The sequence below is a fragment of the Ursus arctos genome, unplaced genomic scaffold (assembly GCF_023065955.2).
Source record: "Ursus arctos isolate Adak ecotype North America unplaced genomic scaffold, UrsArc2.0 scaffold_3, whole genome shotgun sequence".
In the NCBI taxonomy this organism is placed as follows: domain Eukaryota; kingdom Metazoa; phylum Chordata; class Mammalia; order Carnivora; family Ursidae; genus Ursus; species Ursus arctos.
Window position 1 is genome coordinate 79409163 of NW_026622985.1, and position 20499 is coordinate 79429661.

At 42.9% G+C, this 20499-nt stretch overlaps 1 protein-coding gene across 1 annotated transcript in view; it reads right to left on the reverse strand.

Annotated features, from left to right (window-relative positions):
* Positions 1-1001: 1001 nt before the first annotated feature.
* The window catches only part of RBM28 (RNA binding motif protein 28), a 30086-nt gene continuing 10588 nt past the window's right edge, over positions 1002-20499 (reverse strand). The window contains exons 10-19 of the mRNA XM_026510587.4: positions 18219-18328; positions 15198-15271; positions 13901-14036; positions 12843-12907; positions 10705-10863; positions 8094-8243; positions 7706-7780; positions 4900-5156; positions 4174-4273; positions 1002-1551 (exon numbers count right to left, since the gene is read on the reverse strand). Coding sequence (XP_026366372.1) covers positions 1417-1551; positions 4174-4273; positions 4900-5156; positions 7706-7780; positions 8094-8243; positions 10705-10863; positions 12843-12907; positions 13901-14036; positions 15198-15271; positions 18219-18328 — 1261 coding nt within the window. The 3' untranslated portion in view covers positions 1002-1416. The remainder of the gene's footprint in view (positions 1552-4173; positions 4274-4899; positions 5157-7705; positions 7781-8093; positions 8244-10704; positions 10864-12842; positions 12908-13900; positions 14037-15197; positions 15272-18218; positions 18329-20499) is intronic.

Here is a 20499-nt window from a genome sequence, read left to right on the forward strand (position 1 = left end):
GCAGAGAGAACAGTATAATACATCTCATCTCCATTACCTACGACCAGCTTCAACAACAATCAACTCATGACCACTTGTGTTTCCATCTCTCTGATTTCCTTCACCAACTTGGTCATTACATTTGTCTCATAGGTGTGGTATGGCCAACCCAGAGTACTGGCAGCTGACTCACTGGAGACATCCCATCTCTACTACTACAGCTAATGGTCCTATTACATGTGTGTCAGCCATACTGTTGCTTCGTAATGTGAATTCAATCAGCTCAACTTCTCCAAGCAGAACTTGTGCAGTAGCGCTTTTGAACCCAAGTGAAGGAATTTATGTTTGCTCCTATGATTTTCATCTTTTCAGATTCAGCCCATTCCTTCCGGCTCTCACGATCTCTTTTGAATCTAGACTCTCTAATATTTATTCACCATCCCTCCCAGCTTTTGTGATACCTCTAAAATTTTGGGAAGTAATGAGTCATCTCTATCCTCTCTGAGTTTAAAAAAAAGAGTATGAATTTGAATGAATGAATTAGAAAAAGGGTAGAGCCAAAATGGATCAGAGGAAACCTTAGTTCAATTCCTTACTCTAAAGATGAGAAAACTGAGGCTCAGAGAGTCTGTCTGGGTCAAGGCCACCCATTAGGTAAGGCAGGACAAGCTAGAGCCTAGGCCTCATGCTCACTGCTCCCTCCACCAAACCCTACCTCTGTTAAGTCCTGAGGAGAGAAAATATGGGTCATCACCAGCCAGGCTAGTGACAGTGGGCCACTGCAAACTGATTTCTAGTCAACTGCCCATAAGAACCCACTCATCTGGCAAACAATTATCAGGTGTTGCTCTCTGCCAGGCCCCACTGCCCTCAATGACTTTCCCAGTTTCTCCCACTCTCAGAGATTAGGTTGGAAATCATTTTTCTCCGTTCTTACTTAATTCCTGCATTACGTAGAACTATGTAACTGAATTAGTTAGGAATGTCAAAAATGTTCATAAATAATAAAGGATTCACATCTATTAGAAATGAGAAATAGTTTGTTATTCAAAAAGCCAAAAAATATCTCATTTAGAGGAGACATGTAAAATATACATCTTAAAAATTCAGCCTTCAAGAATCCTCTTTACAACTGCTTCCATTTGAGAAACAAAGGACTGAACGGGTAATAATTACAAACACAATTCACAGAGTAACTTGGATAATACACAAAAAGCATGGCGATGTTTTTCTGAGACTACTTTTTGTGGTTCACTAATCACGCACTGGGGAGGGCCCAAAGTGCAAATGTGCACAGCCCGGGGGGCCTCCCAACAAAGTGGCAGTGCACTGGGGAGGAAAGGGGGTGTCCTTCCCTCAGAGAATAACATTAGGGGGTAGAGGGAGACCTGGGAGTTTGACTGAGAATCCAGCTTCTTATCCAGTCCGCCGCCACCATCAACTGTCAAACCATTTGCTCCTCTTTGCAAGAGGCGCTCCTTTAGAAGGTCCCAGTAACTTCTGCTTATATTGTTCGACCAGCTGGTTGAAGCGGATTTCGGTCTTATTTCCCTTAGCCTTTTTTCTAGGGGCCTATAAATGAAAGGTAAGGAAAAACAAGATAATCAATTTCAAGCACTGAATGTCACCTTACCTTTATGCCACCCAAGAGAGAAAATAAGAAATCCTGTCAGCCACAAGAAGTGGACATTCAGAGAGTGATCCTTAAAAAAACCAAAATGAACCATCCATTGGCAAGAAACCAGACCAGGAATGCCTAAGAGAAGGGCCCCACTAAAATACCGTGCGAATGCTTCCGAGCTCTCCCTCTCAACGCTCTTGCGAGAATCTTCCCGCAGATGAGTCAGCCCAGAGTTTGCATCTTCTTGCTGGCCCTTTCCCTCGATGCTAATGGGATTTCAGAGGTAGAGCTCTATACGATAGTACGATATGGGTCATACTTTCCAGAGGCACAGATTCCTTGAATAGGAGAAGCTAATGCTTCTTTTACCCTTGAAACTTAAAATAAAGGGACTAGGGAAGGGGAAAAGAAATCTTGACCTCAAATGTTCAAGAATGTAGAACTACAATGTCTACTAAAAGGAACTAGGGCTGTTTGGAAAAATGGCTAATGCCAGGACCAGGGAAGAAACATGTAAGATGAGCTGGGACATCTGGTTGTACCAGAAAGCAAGGACACCACCAAAGACAGGGTCATATCGGAAGGACTCAGGAGCCAACCTGAAGTACCTTCTGCTAGCCTAAATGGGACAAAAATAATAACTGCATTTGATTATAACACATCAAGTATATAAAAACTCCAGAATCTATAATACTAAAAAATCTTACTGGTCACCATAGGAGGTTGGTAGGGCACCAACTCATTACTCTGAAAACTGATAAAGGGAAATGAAATCAAGCATTTATCCTGCCTTTCCTATACAAATGGTACTTCATGGTAACCATATAGTTGACAAGGGAAGATTTTTTTTCTCTAGAATTCTAGCAAAACAATGCAAAAGAACTGGGGGAAAAAAAAAACCCTAGAAAATCACCGTTCTGCACCCCATATTGAAATCCTGGATCTAGACAGTAATCATCAATGGGGGCTAAAACCATTAGGTGAGAGACTGATGAGAACTCCACAAATGGCAGACAGACAGACAACCTCTAAGCCTACAGGTCTACCGATCAACCTGAGCATCACTAAAAATGGGGTAACCAGACCTTACCCGCCTTAGGTTGCTAATGCAACAGAAAGCACCCAGCACCACCCATGAAATACTCTTGCCAAGAAAACTGAACTTGAGGGGCGCCTGGCTGGCTCACTTGGTGGAGCACGTGACTCTTGATCTCGGGGTCATGAGTTCAAGCCCCACATCAGGTGTAGAGATGACTTAAAAATATATAAAATCTTGGGGCGCCTGGGTGGCACAGTGGTTAAACGTCTGCCTTCGGCTCAGGGCGTGATCCCAGCGTTCTGGGATCGAGCCCCACATCGGGCTCCTCCGCTGGGAGCCTGCTTCTTCCTCTCCCACTCCCCCTGCTTGTGTTCCCTCTCTCGCTGGCTGTCTCTATCTCTGTCAAATAAATAAATAAAATCTTTGAAAAAAAAATATATAAAATCTTTACAAAAAGAAAAAGAAAACTCAACTTGAATCGAATCAAGCCTATTCATCTAACTACCAGTTTACAGGCGATACGGGGTACCACAGGAACAGGTACAGGACACCAGGCAGCAAGCAGCTAAACTCACAATGTAATCCACTCTAAAGGGCAAATCACTCAGTTTCTCCAACAAATCATTAGCATGGAAAAAAGGGGGGTGATGAGGAAGATGGAGTATTACAGGAAAAAAAAGATTTAAGAGATATAAAAACCAAATGTAATGTGTGGACTCTGTCTGGATCTTAATTTGTACTAACCAACTAACTACAGAAGAATATTTTTGAGGTAACTGGAGACATTTTAATACGGGCTGCGTATCAGATGATATTGGGGCTTAGTAATTTCATTAGATATGATAATGGCATAATATATGCATATTTTTAAGGCCCAGTCAGTTGGAGATGCATTCTGAGGTACTTTTCTAAGCAATAAATCTCATTTTCATATAAGGCATATTTACATGTGAAGCAGAGTTTGCCTTAATATACTCTGGGCAGGGGGCAATATGTATGAGGAACAGGTAAAACAAGAGAATTGTTAAAGTAGAGAAACTAATATGTGGGTTCTTTCTACTTTTATTTATCTATTTAATTACTTACTTAATAACTTATTTCTTATTTATTTTAATTAAGATTTTTTAAAGTAAGCTCCATGCCCAGTGTGGAGCCCAATGTGGGGCTTGAACTCACAACCCTGAGAGATCAAGACCTGAGCTGAAATCAAGAATCACATGCTTAACTGACTGAGCCAGCCAGGTGCCCCCATTTCTTTTTAAGTTTATTTAATTATTTTTAAAAATAATTTCTACATCCAACATGGGTCTCGAAGTCATGATCCCAAGATCAAGAGTCACATGCTCTTCTGCCTGAGCCAGCCAGGCGCCCTAGGTTCTCTCCACGTTTAGAACTGCATACCTCAACAGCCTCTAAAAGAGGGTGCTGCCATCCAGAAGCCCTTTCTTTTTGCTTAACTAATCAGGGCACACAAGTGGCTACCAGCCGTGGCAGAGCCCTGCCATACCAAAGCCTCATGCCCCATAGAACTCACCTGCTTGGAAGGTACTGTCTGCTTCTCGGACTTCTGCTGGTTCATCTGGGGCTTTGGCTTTTTGGGAGGGAGAGACTTGACTTTGCCTTTGTCCCGCAGCCTAAAATAAGAGGTCAGGTAAGTGTCACTCCGAGTTCTCCCTCTAACTGGCACCTCCGAGGCTGTCTCAGCCACAGGATAAAATTCTTTTTCTTACACTGGCTCTTTCTAAGCTCAGGATAAGTCATTCTAAAAAGGGAAACTGTAACAGAATACCCTACGGCTCCACATTTGTATACTTTTTTATTTTGGCTTAAAACCCCAAGGGATTCTCAAAAACCGTCATTTATTTAACAAATATTTTGTAAAGACTGACTTTTGTTGATAGCACTCATCTGTTGCCTCAAACAGGATCTGCAAGATAAGCTCAAGTAGGTGGTCCTCAGCTGACAGAGACGGCCCTCCGGATGGGAGGAAGCTCCTCAGAAGAGGGAAAAAAGGGCACGAAAGCTGCCCTAGGAGTTCCTCCCAGGCCCCCTCTGCTAGTCCTATTCCGGCCTCCGATTGTTCCAAGAGCGACATCTCTGCTAGTGTAGACAGGCTTGCACATTAACCCTCTATAGGGGACTGACACAGTACTAAACGTACCTTGCATCCAAACAGAAGCCACAAAGAGGAAAAGGGCTAAGCAAAACCAAGCCCTCTTAGAAGCCACCAGCTGTGCTCTGCCATCATTCTGCATCTCACCTGATTTTGGGGCCTCGGTGGGAGGGGAGCACGAGGACCTTCCTTCTCTTCTTCCCATCAGGCAGCTCCACCTGCTCCACTTCAGCCTTGGTCTGGAAGCCTGTCCACGAGGTCGAGTGCACCTTCCCCTTCTGCTCCGGGGGGGCCTTGCTCTGTCCCTGTGTGTGGTTTTGAGCTGATTTCCGTTGCTGGACTTTTCCAAGTGCTGGTTGCTCCTGCTGGGGCTCACCAGTTGCAGGCTTGGATTTCACTTTTTGCTGCATAAAACAAGAGACTGCCATCTAGTTTCTGGATGAGGTTTATTTGCTGGAAACACTCAGCAGAAAAGGAGCTTTACGAGAACTTAGTGGAAGAAGGAGAATCCTTCTCCTGAATAGTCAGAAATTATAGGAAAGTGAATACAAGGTCACAGGCCCTGACACAGTAACAGATGGTTACCAGGTTGAGGGACACAAAACCACCACCTCCCTTTCCATATGCGGGAACAGGCGAAAGTACATGCACGCCAGAGACTCGAAAGCCAGTAGGAAGAAAGAAAAAAGAAAAACCAGTAGCATGGGGCAATTGGTTTTTTTTTTTTTTTTTAAGATTTTATTTATTCATTCGACAGAGATAGAGACAGCCAGCGAGAGAGGGAACACAAGCAGGGGGAGTGGGAGAGGAAGAAGCAGGCTCATAGCGGAGGAGCCTGATGTGGGGCTCGATCCCATAACGCCGGGATCACGCCCTGAGCCGAAGGCAGACGCTTAACCGCTGTGCCACCCAGGCGCCCCGCATGGGGCAATTGTTAAACAAATGTGTGATGGGAATCCCAGAGGGAGAAGAGAGAAAGGAACAGAAGAAATATTTGAAGTAATAAGGGGTGAGAATTTGCCAAACTTAGTGACAGACGCTAAACCACAGATGCAGGAAGCTCAGCCAAACACCAAACAGCATATATATTGACAACTCTCTACCCAGGCATATCACACCAAACTGTACAAAATCTAAAGACAAAGTGAAGATCTGGAAGAAGGGGTGGGCGTAAGGTAAAGAATACCTTACCTACAGAGGAAAAAAGATAATATTACACTGAATTTCTCTTCAGAAGCCATGTAAGAAAGAAGAGAACAGAGAAATATTTAAAGTTTTGGGGACAAAAAGTCACCAACCTAGAATTCTGTACCCAGTGTATCCTTCAAAAGTGAAAGACAAATAAAGACTTTCTCAGACAAACAAAATGAAAGGAATTTGTCACTAGGGGACCGGTCTTGCAAGAAAGGCTAAGTGAATTTCTTCAGAGAAGGAAGATAACTGAGGTCAGAAACTCGAATCTACATAAAGAAAGGAAGAATGCTAGAGAAGGAATAATTGAAATAAAGACCAGGAAAAGATGCTATGAGAAGGAAGGCATAAAGTATGTTACAGATTTATGGTGAACTGTACTAGAAGAAGAAAAAGAAGATCCACATTAGTGTAATAATTGATACAACAAAGATCGATTATATGCCTGTAACGCGCCAGTCTGTTTCTAAGGTAAGGGTACAGAGCGAAAGAATAGTGTCTACCTTTGAGGACTCACAGCCTAGTGGAGGATACGAGACACACAAACAAGGCAAAGCGAAAAACTAACGACCTTAAGGAAGTTCACGAAAGTACAAGTTATGAGGTCTTACCTCCTTTGAGAGAGGTGGGAAAATGCTACCTGAGGAAGCACACTTGATCTGAATGCGGAAACTGTGTAGAAGTCAGTCAGGGAAAGAGGCACTTTTACACAGAAAGAGCAGCTCATCTTACATGTTTCTTCTTTATTACATAAGTGTAAGCAACAAATAAAGCCACCTGAATCGTTTTTTAAGCCACTAGTTTCAGAATCACTCCCAAGCAATAGCTTAAGGCAGTAAGTCAGTTTATACCTAGGACCACAAGGCTGCCTCGAACAAGAACCAGGTCCCAGATTTTCCTACCCGGGACCGCCGTATGGACCGCTGAAACTGCTCTTCTATTAGCCAGGCCTGTGGTACACACCCCAAAGAGTACAGAGGTCTGGTATACAAGCAAATTCAGGCATGTTATTGACGAAAGCTGTAGCAGTTATGGTATCAAGAATACTCGGGCCTTCTACATCCTAGGGCAAGAGGGGTGAGAGAATGAGTACTGACTGTGTGCTGCCCACACACTGTTACCATCTAATCCTTATCAATCATGTGAGGCAGATACTGGTAATCCTATTTTACAAACTAAACTGAAGCTGAGAGAGGTACTAACTTGCTAAGGAACTCAGGGGTACAGCCCGAGTCTGAACATGACTATTCGTGTTCCCGTTCTTTCCTTTACACCACACTAGATCAAAAACATTACTAAAACTATCAGGCATCACGTTTCTGGAGCTATCTAAGAAGAAAGAAGAATTATGGAAGAGATAGCTGAAATGTACAGCAACGTAAAACTTTCATCTGGGCCATTACCTTTGACAGGTATGTGACCAAACATTGCACTGGTATCGCTCATTGCTAATAAAATCAGCCTGATTCTCCGCTCCCCTTTCTTTCCCCTCTGTGGAGCTCTCACAAGAAAGGCCAGCAGAGAGGATGGCCTGGAGAGTTCTAGGGAACTAACAGTAAAGTGTTAACACCTAATGAGGTAGAGCCCTACGTCAAGGGTGCAGAACCACAAACTGAACAAAATAGGAGTTTAAATATAGCCTGAAAAAAACTGTTATAACTGAACTCTACACTTAAAAATAGTAAATTTTATGTTATGTGTATTTGACCACAATTAAAAAAAAAAAAAAGAGGCAAAAACAGAAAAACATTTAGTTCTGTACCAGGCTGCGCTGAATCCTCAGTTCCTTTATTTTAAGTTTCCTTCGATCTTCCAAAGAGAACTCCACTATCGGTCTCTGTGTCAGAAGGAGAATGTCATTCATTAGATTTCTTAGTTTCTGAGTGCAGTGAGCTGAGCTGTCCCCCACCACTGCCCCCTCTCTCCTGCTCACTTACTCTACTTAAAGGTAAGGGGCCATTCTGTAAGCAGTCTATCCAATTTAGATTTCGGTTCCCTCTAATCATCTTATCAGCTGAATCACTGCTTACTCCCTCCATTGACTCTTCCCCACCACACACAAGTCAAGAGGACACGGGACACAAAGGAGAGAAATGGTTTTCTGCAAATGGCCCTCAGAGGAACAGGTCCACCCACAGGCTGAGGCTCACCTTCAGAGGCCCAAAGATCTCTGGATTGTTGTTGATGTGGCGTAGGGCTGTCAGGGCATGCTCGTGCTCCTGGAACTCTGCGAAGGCATAGCCCAGGGACTGACCCTTAACTTTGCCATGCGCTCCTCTGAGGTCTCGCATCACCCTACACTAAGAGTAGAAGAAGAGAAAGAACCCATGATTAAAGGATGAGAGCATGAACAGACTCACTGAGAAATCAGGTGATTGGGACAGAATCCTCATCCCTATCACTGCCGCAACAGTCATACTGGAGTAACAAGTGTTACTGTCTTATTAGAATACACCTACTGAAAGCACAAAACCAATTAAACAGATACTTGCTGGCTTCTAAGAGTTTACAGAGATCAACAAAAACCTATAAATATGCATGTAAATAAAATACACCCCCCCCCCAATTACAACAGTCAACTGTGGACAATACATACAAATTGCGAGGTATGTGGTACTTTAAATGGTGTAAGTTATCACTGAGGATGAAGTGTTGTCCATAGATTTCATCATTGAAGAAGCAACTCAGAAAGGAAATTACTAAAGAAGGAAAAGAAGGCCTGATGGCTTTAGTTAAGAAAGACTGAGGGGCTCCAGGGTGGCTCAGTCGGTTTAGCATCCAACTCTTGATTTCAGCTCAGGTCATGATCTCAGAGTCGTGAGATCAATCCCCATGTCGGGCTCCTCACTCAGCAGGGAGTCTGCTTCTCCCCCTCTCCCTCTGCCCCTTCTCTTTCTCAAATAAATAAATCTTTGAAAGACATTCAGGCATGGAGAAGGGCCTGCCTAACATACAGCCTCAGGATTATAGGAAGAAGCTTCAGCTGGCTTTGCTCAGAGCTCAGATCTTCTCTGGCATGATTTTTCCTTAAATCCTTAAGCTGAATGTAATAGGTGTCCTGGGGCACTGAGGGTACCATAACATAGTAGCAATCTTGGAAAAACTGACTGTTTACATGCTATTTCTCCCAGAAGCCGCAGTTCTGATGTAATGGAGACATCAAGGTATTAGGACACGTGGATGCTGCATTTGGCATACTTCTGGTACCTACGCTGTCCCTACGACTGTGCCATGTACTGTAGGGAAGTTAAGAAAAGCTTAAAACCAGGTTCCTGTCCTCAAGAAGCTTATGATCTTGCTGAGATACCATACCTACACATATTAAAGAATTACAGAGACAATTCAAGGGGCACTGGGTGGTGTAGTCAGTTAAGCATTCGACTCTTGTTTCGGCTCAAGTCATGATCTCAGGGTAGTGAGACTGAGCCCTGCATGGGGCTCCATGCTCAGTGTGGAGTCTGCTTGAGATTCTCGCTCTCCCTTTCCCTCTGTTCCTCCTGCTCATGCTCTTTCTCTCTAACAAATAAATCTTAAAAAAAAAAAAAAAAGACAATCCCCTTAAAATGACAACAGTATGAGTTTCTTAAAAAATAAAGAGAAAATTCAATACAACACAAATATTGTAAAACACATAAATTTCCCTAACTGGGGGCACCTGGCTGGCTCAGCTGGTTAAGCATCTGCATTCGGCTCAGGTCATGATCCCGGGGTCCAGGGATCAAGCCCTAAGTAGGGTTCCCTGCTCAGTGGGGAGCCTGCTTCTCCCTCTCCGTCTCCCTCTGTGCTCTTTCCTTCTCTCTCTCTCAAATAAATAAATAAAATCTTAAAAAATAAAAATTCCCTGATGACAGGTTTTCAATGTACAGGCACTTACTAAGTATTGTGGATGCTGATAGGAGAAATTACACAACTGACCTCTACACCAGTAACACTTTGAACAGTTTTACTAAGAGTGGTGTCAGATATGTGCTGATACGTTCACATTCTCTCATGTAATTCCCCAAATACCAATGCCATACATTTTGAAGAGATCTTCCAGGATCAGGAAAACAGTTTACAGTCACAAATCAGAGCAAAGTAGATTTATAATATTGGCTGTGTTACTTACTCAATAAATACATAGTAAGATTACTCTGTTCCAGGTACTCTGCCAAGAACTGGGAGCAGTGACATACCTGCTCTCAAAGAGCTCAGTGTGGCCGGGATAAATGACCAGCAGACGACGACAGGCCGGTGTGATAGTAAATGCCGTGACAAAGGTTTGCAGAGGGCGGGGCAGAGAAGTCTCTGTACTCACACAGCAGTCTAACCAAATCTTGGTGCGAATCCCGTGTTTGTCTAACGCAACTGTTGAAGGCCCGCATGGCTCTCTGTGCTTACCACACAGCACTGAGGACTCTTTCCATACAATAAGAGCCTAAATGGCAGTAAAATGTTCTTCTAAAGAGCAAACTACACAGATTATTTTCTCTGCGAGAAAATTAACATTACAGCACCTGCTATGCTGAGCACACAGCAAGCAATCAAATTAATCCATGAGGGCAGACGCTTCCTCATATTCTGCTGCAATTTGGACAATACGTGTGAAAGGCTGTTCTAAGAAGAGAAAACAAACAAACATGAAAACTGCCAAACTCAGCCTCATCTGTTGACAAAGCGCCCAAAAGAAACTGTCAATCTGCTAGCACCACCTCAGAAATAAATGCTCAGTCTGAGCCAGGAGGAGTACCAAACTCTGGAGTGGGCAGGGCCAACTCTCACCTCCTTGAGGCGCACCCCCTTCTCCCCTCTGGTGGCATTCAGCAGCAGCTTTCTGAGCTTTTTGTCGTCCACACCCTTTGGGAGGTTATGCAGGCAGAGCCTGGTCTGGGAGACAAAGATGTTCTGGTCCTTGAGTTTCTGATGCTTCAGCAGCTCAAACTGAAAGAACAACAATCGTTATTGTTAACAATATAATCCACCCATGGGGCGCCTGGGTGGCTCAGTCGTTAAGCGTCTGCCTTCGGCTCAGGGCATGATCCCGGAGTTCTGGGATTGAGCCCCACCAGGCTCCTCCGCTGGGAGCCTGCTTCTTCCTCTCCCACTCCCCCTGCTTGTGTTCCCCCTCTTGCTGGCTGTCTCTCTCTGTCAAATAAATAAAATCTTTAAAAAAACAACAACAACAATATAATCTACCCTTTGAAAATGCAAGTTCATAATTCTCCAAAAGGAAAGAACTGTGAGCACCCCCCATCCAATCACCACACATATGGACAAAAGAAGGGAAATCACCTATGCCTAGCATAGGGAAAGAAAGGTTCAAAGAGGCAAGATTTGGTGGGTAGGTGATAAGATCATGGGCTCTCGATTCAGACTAAATTGGAAATCCATCCCTAACTGGAGAAGTTACATGAAATTTTTTAAGCCTCAGTTTTTCCCTCTACAAAGTGGAACTGCAGGTCAAAATACCAATCTCTCAGCACTGACGTGAGGCTGAAATGAGGTAATATACAAAAACATCCCAAATTCAAAACCCGGCCCAAAGCAATAATAAATAATATTGTGGTTACCCTCTACGCCCAGTCCTTATCTGCCCACCAACTCAAACTAATTATTTAGTCCTTCCAAAAGGAAATGGAATTTATTTAAAGAATACTTGATAGAATGTTGTTTCAACTCTGCCACCTTGAGGCAAAACACTGTCCCTGACCACAGAAATGAATTTTGCTTTACAGCACTGGCCTCAACCATGCCGCACAAAGCACCAGTCCCAGGGCAATGTTTGCTAAAGTGAGAGGATAACATTCTTCTCCTGGTGTGTTTTTGAAAATCGGATTAGTAGAAAAAAGTTTTAAAATAATTTTTTCTTTTACCTAGTCTTATTTCTGCTGTTCCTTATTTGGTAAAGGTACTAACAAATCACAAAATAAAAATACTCTGGAAATGAATATTAAAGGGCTACTTGAAGAGGCTCTCATGCCTGAGTTCAACAGCATGATTTTTCTCCCAGGAAAAGCTGTGCCTGCTATGAATTACAATGCATATAATCTACTGAGCTTTTTGCTAGAAAAATTTGTTCTAAGGGAAAAGTAAATGTGTCACTATCATATTGTGATCAGAAAGGGCATACAATGCCCCCACAAATACCATGATTTCCAGATGCTCACTACCAAAAAAAGTTGTGAACATGAGACTAGAAACTGTACACAGGAAAAACACACTGCCTCTTGGTGTCATCATATTCTCATCTCTGTTCCTCATCTTCTGTACCTCCAAGAACCAAAGCTCATTCTCTTAATGAACATGCCTCTTTATCATTCTAGGCTGGCTTAGCTTTTTGAAAGTAGGCTACTTGGGCAAGTTAAAATTACTGGGAATGAACACTACTAAGCACCAAAGAAACTCAATGATATCAGTTATCAGTGGAAACTCCCATGATACAGAATTTTTCTAAGATGATTTTATAATCTGGACATAACCCCCTACCAAAAAAGGACATCTTACCTCTTCCTTCTAAGACCCACATTTACCTCCTTCCCTACTAACTCCAGCCCATTCTGATCTTCCTTTCTTAGGTTATTCTGCCTTCACACTGACACCTAATTATATATAGCCTTAGCCTCTAAGTGTCTATTCCGTTTTGTAGAAGCATACTATTTGGCAAACATTTACTGCTGAGCATTGGGAAATTAAAGAATAAGACCCAGTCCTTATAATGGCATACAACGCTCACATAGGATGTACAATATTGGGTTATTTGCTGTTTCACCCGTGCCCTTCCCTCTAACAAGACTGTAAGCAAGCAGGGTGTGTGACTGATGCTTGGCTCTCTGCCAGGCACCTCCAGCATTCAATAGTTATTATTTATTGATTTCTAAGAAGTCATGCAGAACCTGAAGGCTGGTGCCTAATCTACCCACCCGTTCTCTTTTGGCCATATCAGCAGCGCTCACACCCTCAGCAGCCTTAGTCCCAGCACGAATCACTGCAAAAAGAGGGAAAAAGGCCAAGACATCAGCAAGGGAATTTTCACTGAGCAACAAGAGGAATGTGATTTGAATGATGCAACCTCTTTGTACAGGGCCCAGAGGACTATGCTGGCCAGGACATGGTGGCATTTGGGTAGGTCCAGAAATAGGCTACAGGGCTAAGTTCTCAGCTCTGTGCTGCTCTCAAGGACTAAAACTGAACATTTAGTGAATTTGCTCCACTTCTCCTTCCCTCCCCTCAAAAAGCTTCATGTGTATGCCCAACATCAGATGGAAAGGCCTAGAGGAAGTTCTGAAAACAAGTACACTTTAGGTATTTGGGATACAAAATGCTCCACCTATAACCTGCCCTTGGAATTTTACTGTTCCTCGTGTACTTGGGGGTCAGTACTAAGCAGTGAGTTAAGCCAACCTGAAACCAGCCACCTGGCCATACAGAAGCCTAGAACCAAAGGCTAAGGGCCTTACATCACCAGTCCGGGCTGTGCAGCTGTGCAGCAGGTAGGCTGACAGTGTATAACCTAGAGGAAGGGATTCTTCTGGTTTGTTTTATTTTTAATTGAAGCTAATTTCCGATTATCTTTCTGACATTAAGGGAAAGGTACTGGGTGCACATTTTAAATCTATGAATAATTCAAAGGAGTAATTTTAGTCATAATTTTCAACTCCTTCAGAAAAACTATCAGAAATCATGACAAGAAGCAAAGGTAATTTGGGCTTTTCCTCCCTCTTTGCCCCGCGAATCCTCTGATCTAAAGGTCTCAGGCAAGCAGGCAGAAAGGAGAATGGGACTGGTTACTCCACAAACTGAGCGAAGGCCCTAACAGGAAGCCCCATCTGCTAAAGTGGAATAATCATGTAATGCTGTCGAAGAGGACATGGGGGTTTTGAATTTGAAACGTGCCCCCAGACATACTGTTGCTGGTCACTGGCATAGCATGGGGCCCGCTACTCAGAAGCCTGGTTCACGTCTCCCTTCCACTACTCACAGCCTTCTCGGGCCAGGTAGAGGTTCCGGGTTCCGGTTGGCTTCTTCACCTTCTTTGTCTGGAGCTTTGCGGCCTCATCACGGGTCACTGCCAAGTCGACCCTGAGCTGCCGGCCATCCAGTTTAAGCCCACCACCCTGTAACAAATTACAACCTTCTCTCTTAAAATTCATAATGAATAGAGACTAAGCACCCAACAAGGAATGCCAAGGAAAGGGAAAACTGCAAATCCCGATTATGCTACGGAACCCAACCCGCAGGATGTTTTAGCCCAGGTGGCTGCAAGTGGACCGCTGAGCCTAACATCTAGTACAGCTGTGTGAAAGGCCACGTGTATACTTAGGGCAGTCAGTAGTAACGTATTTTAAGGGAGCTGATTAGGCCCAAAGTAGGCCCAAATTGAGGAAAACTGACCTATATATAGCCAATTTTTTTAAATTCTAAAGAAAGCTAATGAAATGGTAGTATTAACTCAAGAGAATTTAAGAGATAATGGCAGGGGCGCCTGGGAGGCACAGCGGTTAAGCGTCTGCCTTCAGCTCAGGGCGTGATCCCAGCATTGTGGGATCGAGCCCCACATCAGGCTCCTCCGCTATGAGCCTGCTTCTTCCTCTCCCACTCCCCCTGCTTGTGTTCCCTCTCTCGCTGGCTGTCTCTATCTCTGCCAAATAAATAAATAAAATCTTAAAAAAAAAAAAAAAGAGATAATGGCAATACAGGATAACTTATCTCAAAACAATATATACTTGGTTATAGAATACACAGAAAAATCCATCACCCATACATTTTCTCTCATTTACTCCATTTTATAAGATGACCTTAATCTCTTCCTGTCCCAACCTTTCATGTCATCAGCCTATGATAAAGGCTGATTAATAAACATTAGATACATTATTATACCTGTTTCCTCACTTATAAAATAGGTATAACAACTGATCTTTTTTTTTTTAAGTATGCTCCATGCCCAGCGTGGAGCCCAACATGGGGTTTGAACTCACACCCCTGAGATCGAGACCTGAGCTGAAGACAAGAGTCGGACCCTTAACTGACTAGGCCACACACGCACTCCAATAGGTATAATTTTAATTACCTTACGTACCCCTATAGAACTGACATAAGGAATAAATAAGGTAATACATGTAAAGCTGAGTGCCTAACACACACCAGGTGTTCAATAAGTGTTAGCTTTATTATTGTTATATTATTGATAGCACTAATAAAGCTGGGTATAAACAGCAGATGCTGGCTTTGGAGTCACTATGCCCTAAGTTAGGGGGTAAAAGAAATGTCCTCCTTACCTCAGTCTCCGGAGAAGCAGCTTCAAGGCATTTCTGAGCTGCTTCTTGAGTCATGAACTGGGCAAATGCACAACCTGCAGAGAAACAAAATTAAGTGAGATGCCAAACTCCCATGGCCCAGCAGGACGCCAAAGACGGCGCTACAGATGGCGGCAGCCTGACACAGAGTGGAAGGGGGAGCAGCGTCCTTGTGTTAGGTGCTAGAAGACAGGCACTGTGCCAGGCGCTGAAGGTTCAAAGATAAGACAGGACAAGTGCTTACAATGAAATTTTACTATTACTTCATCTTTTCCAATGCTTCTTAGAACTTTAGTCTCACCACTGCTCTCCTTAGTAAGAAAAAGCCACAAGATATGGGAGAGAAGTTCCACTTAAATCAGCATTATTTACTGCTTGCCTTTTAGAGAACTAAAAAATGAGGAAGGAACCACTTAACCTGAAATTAACTACAGATCTCCCTGTCATCAAAGCCACTTGGAAGACGTCAGATATGGGCAGAATGACCTCTGCAAGTCAAAGTCCCTGGCCTCTATCACACGAATACAGTAATGAAACAGAAAGCCATAAGCTCAATTCTTGACTCATACCCTCAAATTTGCACAGGCTCACCTGTCACTGGTTAGATGCAGAGCCAATCAACCATCCTAATTTCTGCTATTGATAAAAAACAGTTTTTATCAGCAAAGAAAAAAAGTTCACCTTACAGTATATTCCAAAAAAGAAATACAAGTTTTGTAATATTTTGTTAGTATTCCTTTATATAAATCTAAACATTTCCTCATGTATGAAAAAAAGGTCATGTTTCCTAGAGCTACTGAGGCATTGATTTTTTGTTCCCTACAAGAATGAATGGCAGCAGACTGAGACAACACACATGGCAGGCCAACCCAAGAGTCACCATCTAGGTGAGGTCTTTCCTGACTCCTCCAGGTAGGGCCAAGTGCCCCATCCACTGGGCCTCCAATCACATCTATTACAGCGCTGGTCAGGTGGCATCTTCCCAAACAGAAGGAATGCCTCAGGAGTAAGGGCCATGTTTCTAGGCTGCTAGCACCTACCATAGTGTCTGGCATTAATAGACACTCGATAGGAAGAGACAAATAATACGGAAAGAAAGGAAGATGGGGAAAAAATGTTCTAATTGTCAGATGAGCTTATTCATCCAAAATGAAGAAAATGGGTACTTCTCTCTAAATGTATTTTAACACTGGAAATTACTGGGTCAGTATTGGGTTTAGTCTTAATACTTCCCTAAAAGTCTACAGATAATTTTTAGCTCTCCTAGACAGCGAAATGGCATGCTGACAGGGATAAATGGTAGGAGGCAGCCAAGGTTGTGTGAGTAGGCAAAAAAATTTAATAAGAGCTGGAAAAAGACAATGTATTTGGGACACCTGGGTGGCTCAGTCAGTTGAGGGTCTGCCTTCAACTCAGGTCATGATCCCAGGGTCCTGGGATCGAGTCCTGCATCAGGCTCCTTGCTCAGCAGGGAGCCTGCTTCTCCCTCTGTCTGCCGCTCCCCCTGCTTGTGCTTGCTCTCTGACAAATACATAAATAAAATCTTTAAAAAATGTATTAAAAAAATAATAATGCAGGACACCTGGGTGGCTCAGTCCGTTAAGCATCTGTCTTTGGCTCAGGTCACGATCCCAGAGTCCTGGGATCCAGTCCCGCATCAGGCTCCTTGCGGCAGGAAGCGTGCTTCTCCCTCTGCCTGCCACTCCCCCTGCTTGTGCTCGCTCGCTCTCTCTCTCTCTCTCTCTCTCTCTCCGACAAATGGATAAATAAAATCTTAAAAAAATAATAACAATGAAAACTATGCTTATTAAGATCATTAACTCTCAGCTAATATTAATAGACTGAGAAAGAGACTGAGCAAGTCAACTATCGACTACATTCTGAAAATACCAACCCAACAGACTACTGCACTCAAAAAGAAACAAAAGATATCAAAGTAAAGCAACATCCTACAGTACTAGGAACATTCTATGCAATTCTAGTTGCCCATTTTTAGAAAAACATACTGAAATGGATAAGGTCCAAGAAGTATACCTGAGTATTAGAGTTGAAGACACATTGTTTACTTCAGTCGAACCTACTCATTTTACAGATAAGAAACTGAAGCCTGCAGTGGTTAAACAATTTGCCAAAATCACCCAGCTGGTCTATGGCTCAGCTACAATTAGATCCCTAATCTCCAGGAAGCAGTTCAGCTTTCTTTCCATCAGACTGCCCTACTTATATCTTTTTGGCTAAGGAAAAACCAAAATCAGGTCTCATCCATTTGGAAAGTAAAGTTTAGAACAGAGGTTCTTAACCCTTGAACAGATTCCAGAAAGCCCACAAACTCTCAGAAGTGGCATTTTTCTGGAGAGAGGGTTCATAGCTTTTGCTAGATCTCAAAGGAAGCAAGAATCAGAATGAATTAAGAATTCGCTGCTTTAGGAGAATGACTGCAGTTGACGAAATCAAAGATAGCGGGTAGACTGAAAAGACGCTGCTCCCCTGACAACAGTACACTAGAATGAGCTGGGGCCAATCCTTCAAAGTTCAAAAGAAATAGCTTTAGGAAAAAAATCTAAGGCAGCAGTCCTGCTATATACAGCTTTCCTTCTGACTGTTGCCAGTGCAACAAAATTTCTGTTAGCTTCCATCTCTAACAAAAGCAACTGAAAAAGATCCCAGTAATTTCAAGCAATGTGGAATGATTAACACCCATGAGATGCTATCACATTTGAAATTCAAAGGAGAACAACAAATGGAATTCATTACCCTAAAGTAAATAAGCAAGGGCTTAAAAAGCTTAGACGAAATTGTGGCTGGCAGCACCGTTCAAGATGCTGAGTTTGATATTTTGGAAGACAACCTCAGAATGTCCTTGGTGCTTCTATGGACCACAGAAACCTGGGCCAGATGGACTGTAGACCCCTCAGGACGGCACACATTACACTCTCAAGTAACCTAGTCAGTGTCCATGGCAGCAGTCTCCACCTTTTTAGGGCCTGACAAGCTGACAAGTACCTTTAGAATGCTCTGTGTCTGGATGCAAGACAATACGGACATATTTAAGATCTCCAAATTGCTGGAGGAGCTCCCCGAGTTCTTCTTCCTCTGAGTCAAAAGATAGGTTTCTACGGAAGACAGTCAAGTCACAAAAAAAGTCAATTACTAAAGTGAGCTCCTGTGTTCTAGTACAATGTAAGACACCAAATGGAGTGATACTCATGACCACCCTCTGTGGTTCAGGAATAGCACCAATACGTAGGGGAGGCCCCCAGTGGCCCAGCCTCTGATGTGTGATTCTGCCCCTTGGCCATAAACAACTGGCCTTTCTATGTCAATCAGATTCTCTCCCCCGGGAATTTCAAACTTGAACAGATGTAAACAAAGGCCAGAAGCTGCTGACACAGATTCATTTCAAAATAGCAGTACCCCACCCAAAGGAAACTTTGGGAAGTGAAAATCAGAAAATGTCCTATATCTTGATCTGGGTGGTGGTTACATGGATATATACACATGAAAAATTTCACTGAGCTGTACATTTAGATTAACGCACTTTACAGAATATATGTTATGCCTTGACAAAGAAAAAAAAAAGGCAGTGAATGTTCCCAGAGCCTCTTACAGCTGGGGCCCAAAACATCCCAGATTTTCATCTCCTTCTTAAGGTTTGCTCTTTGACAGCTCTGATCCTGTGAACCACCCAATGTTCATCCAACAAACCTGCTTTTTCATTTACATTGGCCAAAATTAGTTTCTCTTATTACAATCAAAAGATTCACAGCAGGCTAATGAGAAAAGTCAAGTGTGTACATGTGTCTGTCTGTCTCTCTTGATTACCCATTTTCCTCTCTGTGCTGCTGTGAAATCCAGGTTTCAGTTAAAACTTTGCAAATGTCAGAAAATCCTTAAAATAATAACTCAAAAGCAAACACAGTAAAGTTTACTAGCTCTTAAATGCAAAACAAGAAAAGCATTTATTTCTCTCAATGGGATTATAAATGTTGGAAGATTCTGATCTACTGAATTTTAATACATTGTAAAGATCCTTCATCTCCCCAGCTATGCACAACCTTCCAGGGTAAAAACAAAGAGACAAAAAAACGGTCCCCAATAAATATTTATAATTTTTCTTCTCTATACTCAGTTAACAACCCCATAAATAATTCCATCTTACGAAGTAACCGAGACAAAAAAGATGTTCTGCAATAACACATGTCCTAGTTTCTTCTAATTTGTCACTTCTTCTAATTTGTCTCATTGTGTATAGTTTTCACTCTCCCATCCTTTACTTTCCTAAGTTTCATTAAAAGATGTAGAAATAGGGACGCCTGGGTGGCGCAGTCGTTAAGCGTCTGCCTTCGGCTCAGGGTGTGATCCCGGCGTACCGGGATCGAGTCCCACATTGGGCTCCTCCACTGTGAGCCTGCTTCTTCCTCTCCCACTCCCCCTGCTGTGTTCCCTCTCTCGCTGGCTGTCTCTCTGTCACATAAATAAATAAAATCTTAAAAAAAAAAGAAAAGGGGCGCCTGGGTGGCACAGCGGTTAAGCGCCTGCCTTCGGCTCAGGGCGTGATCCCGGCATTACGGGATCGAGCCCCACATCAGGCTCCTCGGCTGGGAGCCTGCTTCTTCCTCTCCCTCTCCCCCTGCTTGTGTTCCGTCTCTCGCTGGCTGTCTCTATCTCTGTCAAATAAATAAATAAATAAAATCTTAAAAAAAAAAAAAAAAGATGTAGAAATAGTAAGGAATGGTATCCTTGGTATTAAGGTCACAGGCTCCCAAGTATGACATTTCCTTCCTATAAGACAGCATCCTCTACAAATACAAAATTATTTATACGGCCTTTCCAAACAACACAATAAGAACTAAGAAGAGACAAGCCATGAAGGAAAAAAATGGGCTACAGCGCAGCTTGTGGAGGCTAAACTCATCTTTGTAAACAGCTATGATATGGGCATGTGTGCAGGTGTCTCTGAGTAATCATTAAGGTTAATATTTTGTGTCTTTTTGCTCATTTATTTCCTAAATTTCCTACAATAAGCATAAATTACATGTATAATAAAAATAATCTTAGAAGACTGTACAGGAAAATAAAATACACATCTTTAAGATAAGACCCAAATAGCCCTAACACACTGGCACTTAAGAAAGGATAAGAACGCATGCCTGAGGTGTCCTGAAGATATCCTGACTCTATGAAATGGCCAATGTACCACAGTCAGTAGGACTAAAATGGCAATGGCAACATGAAATAAAACTCATCTCCACCTGACTCCCTCCTTAAGTTTTCCTGAAAACAA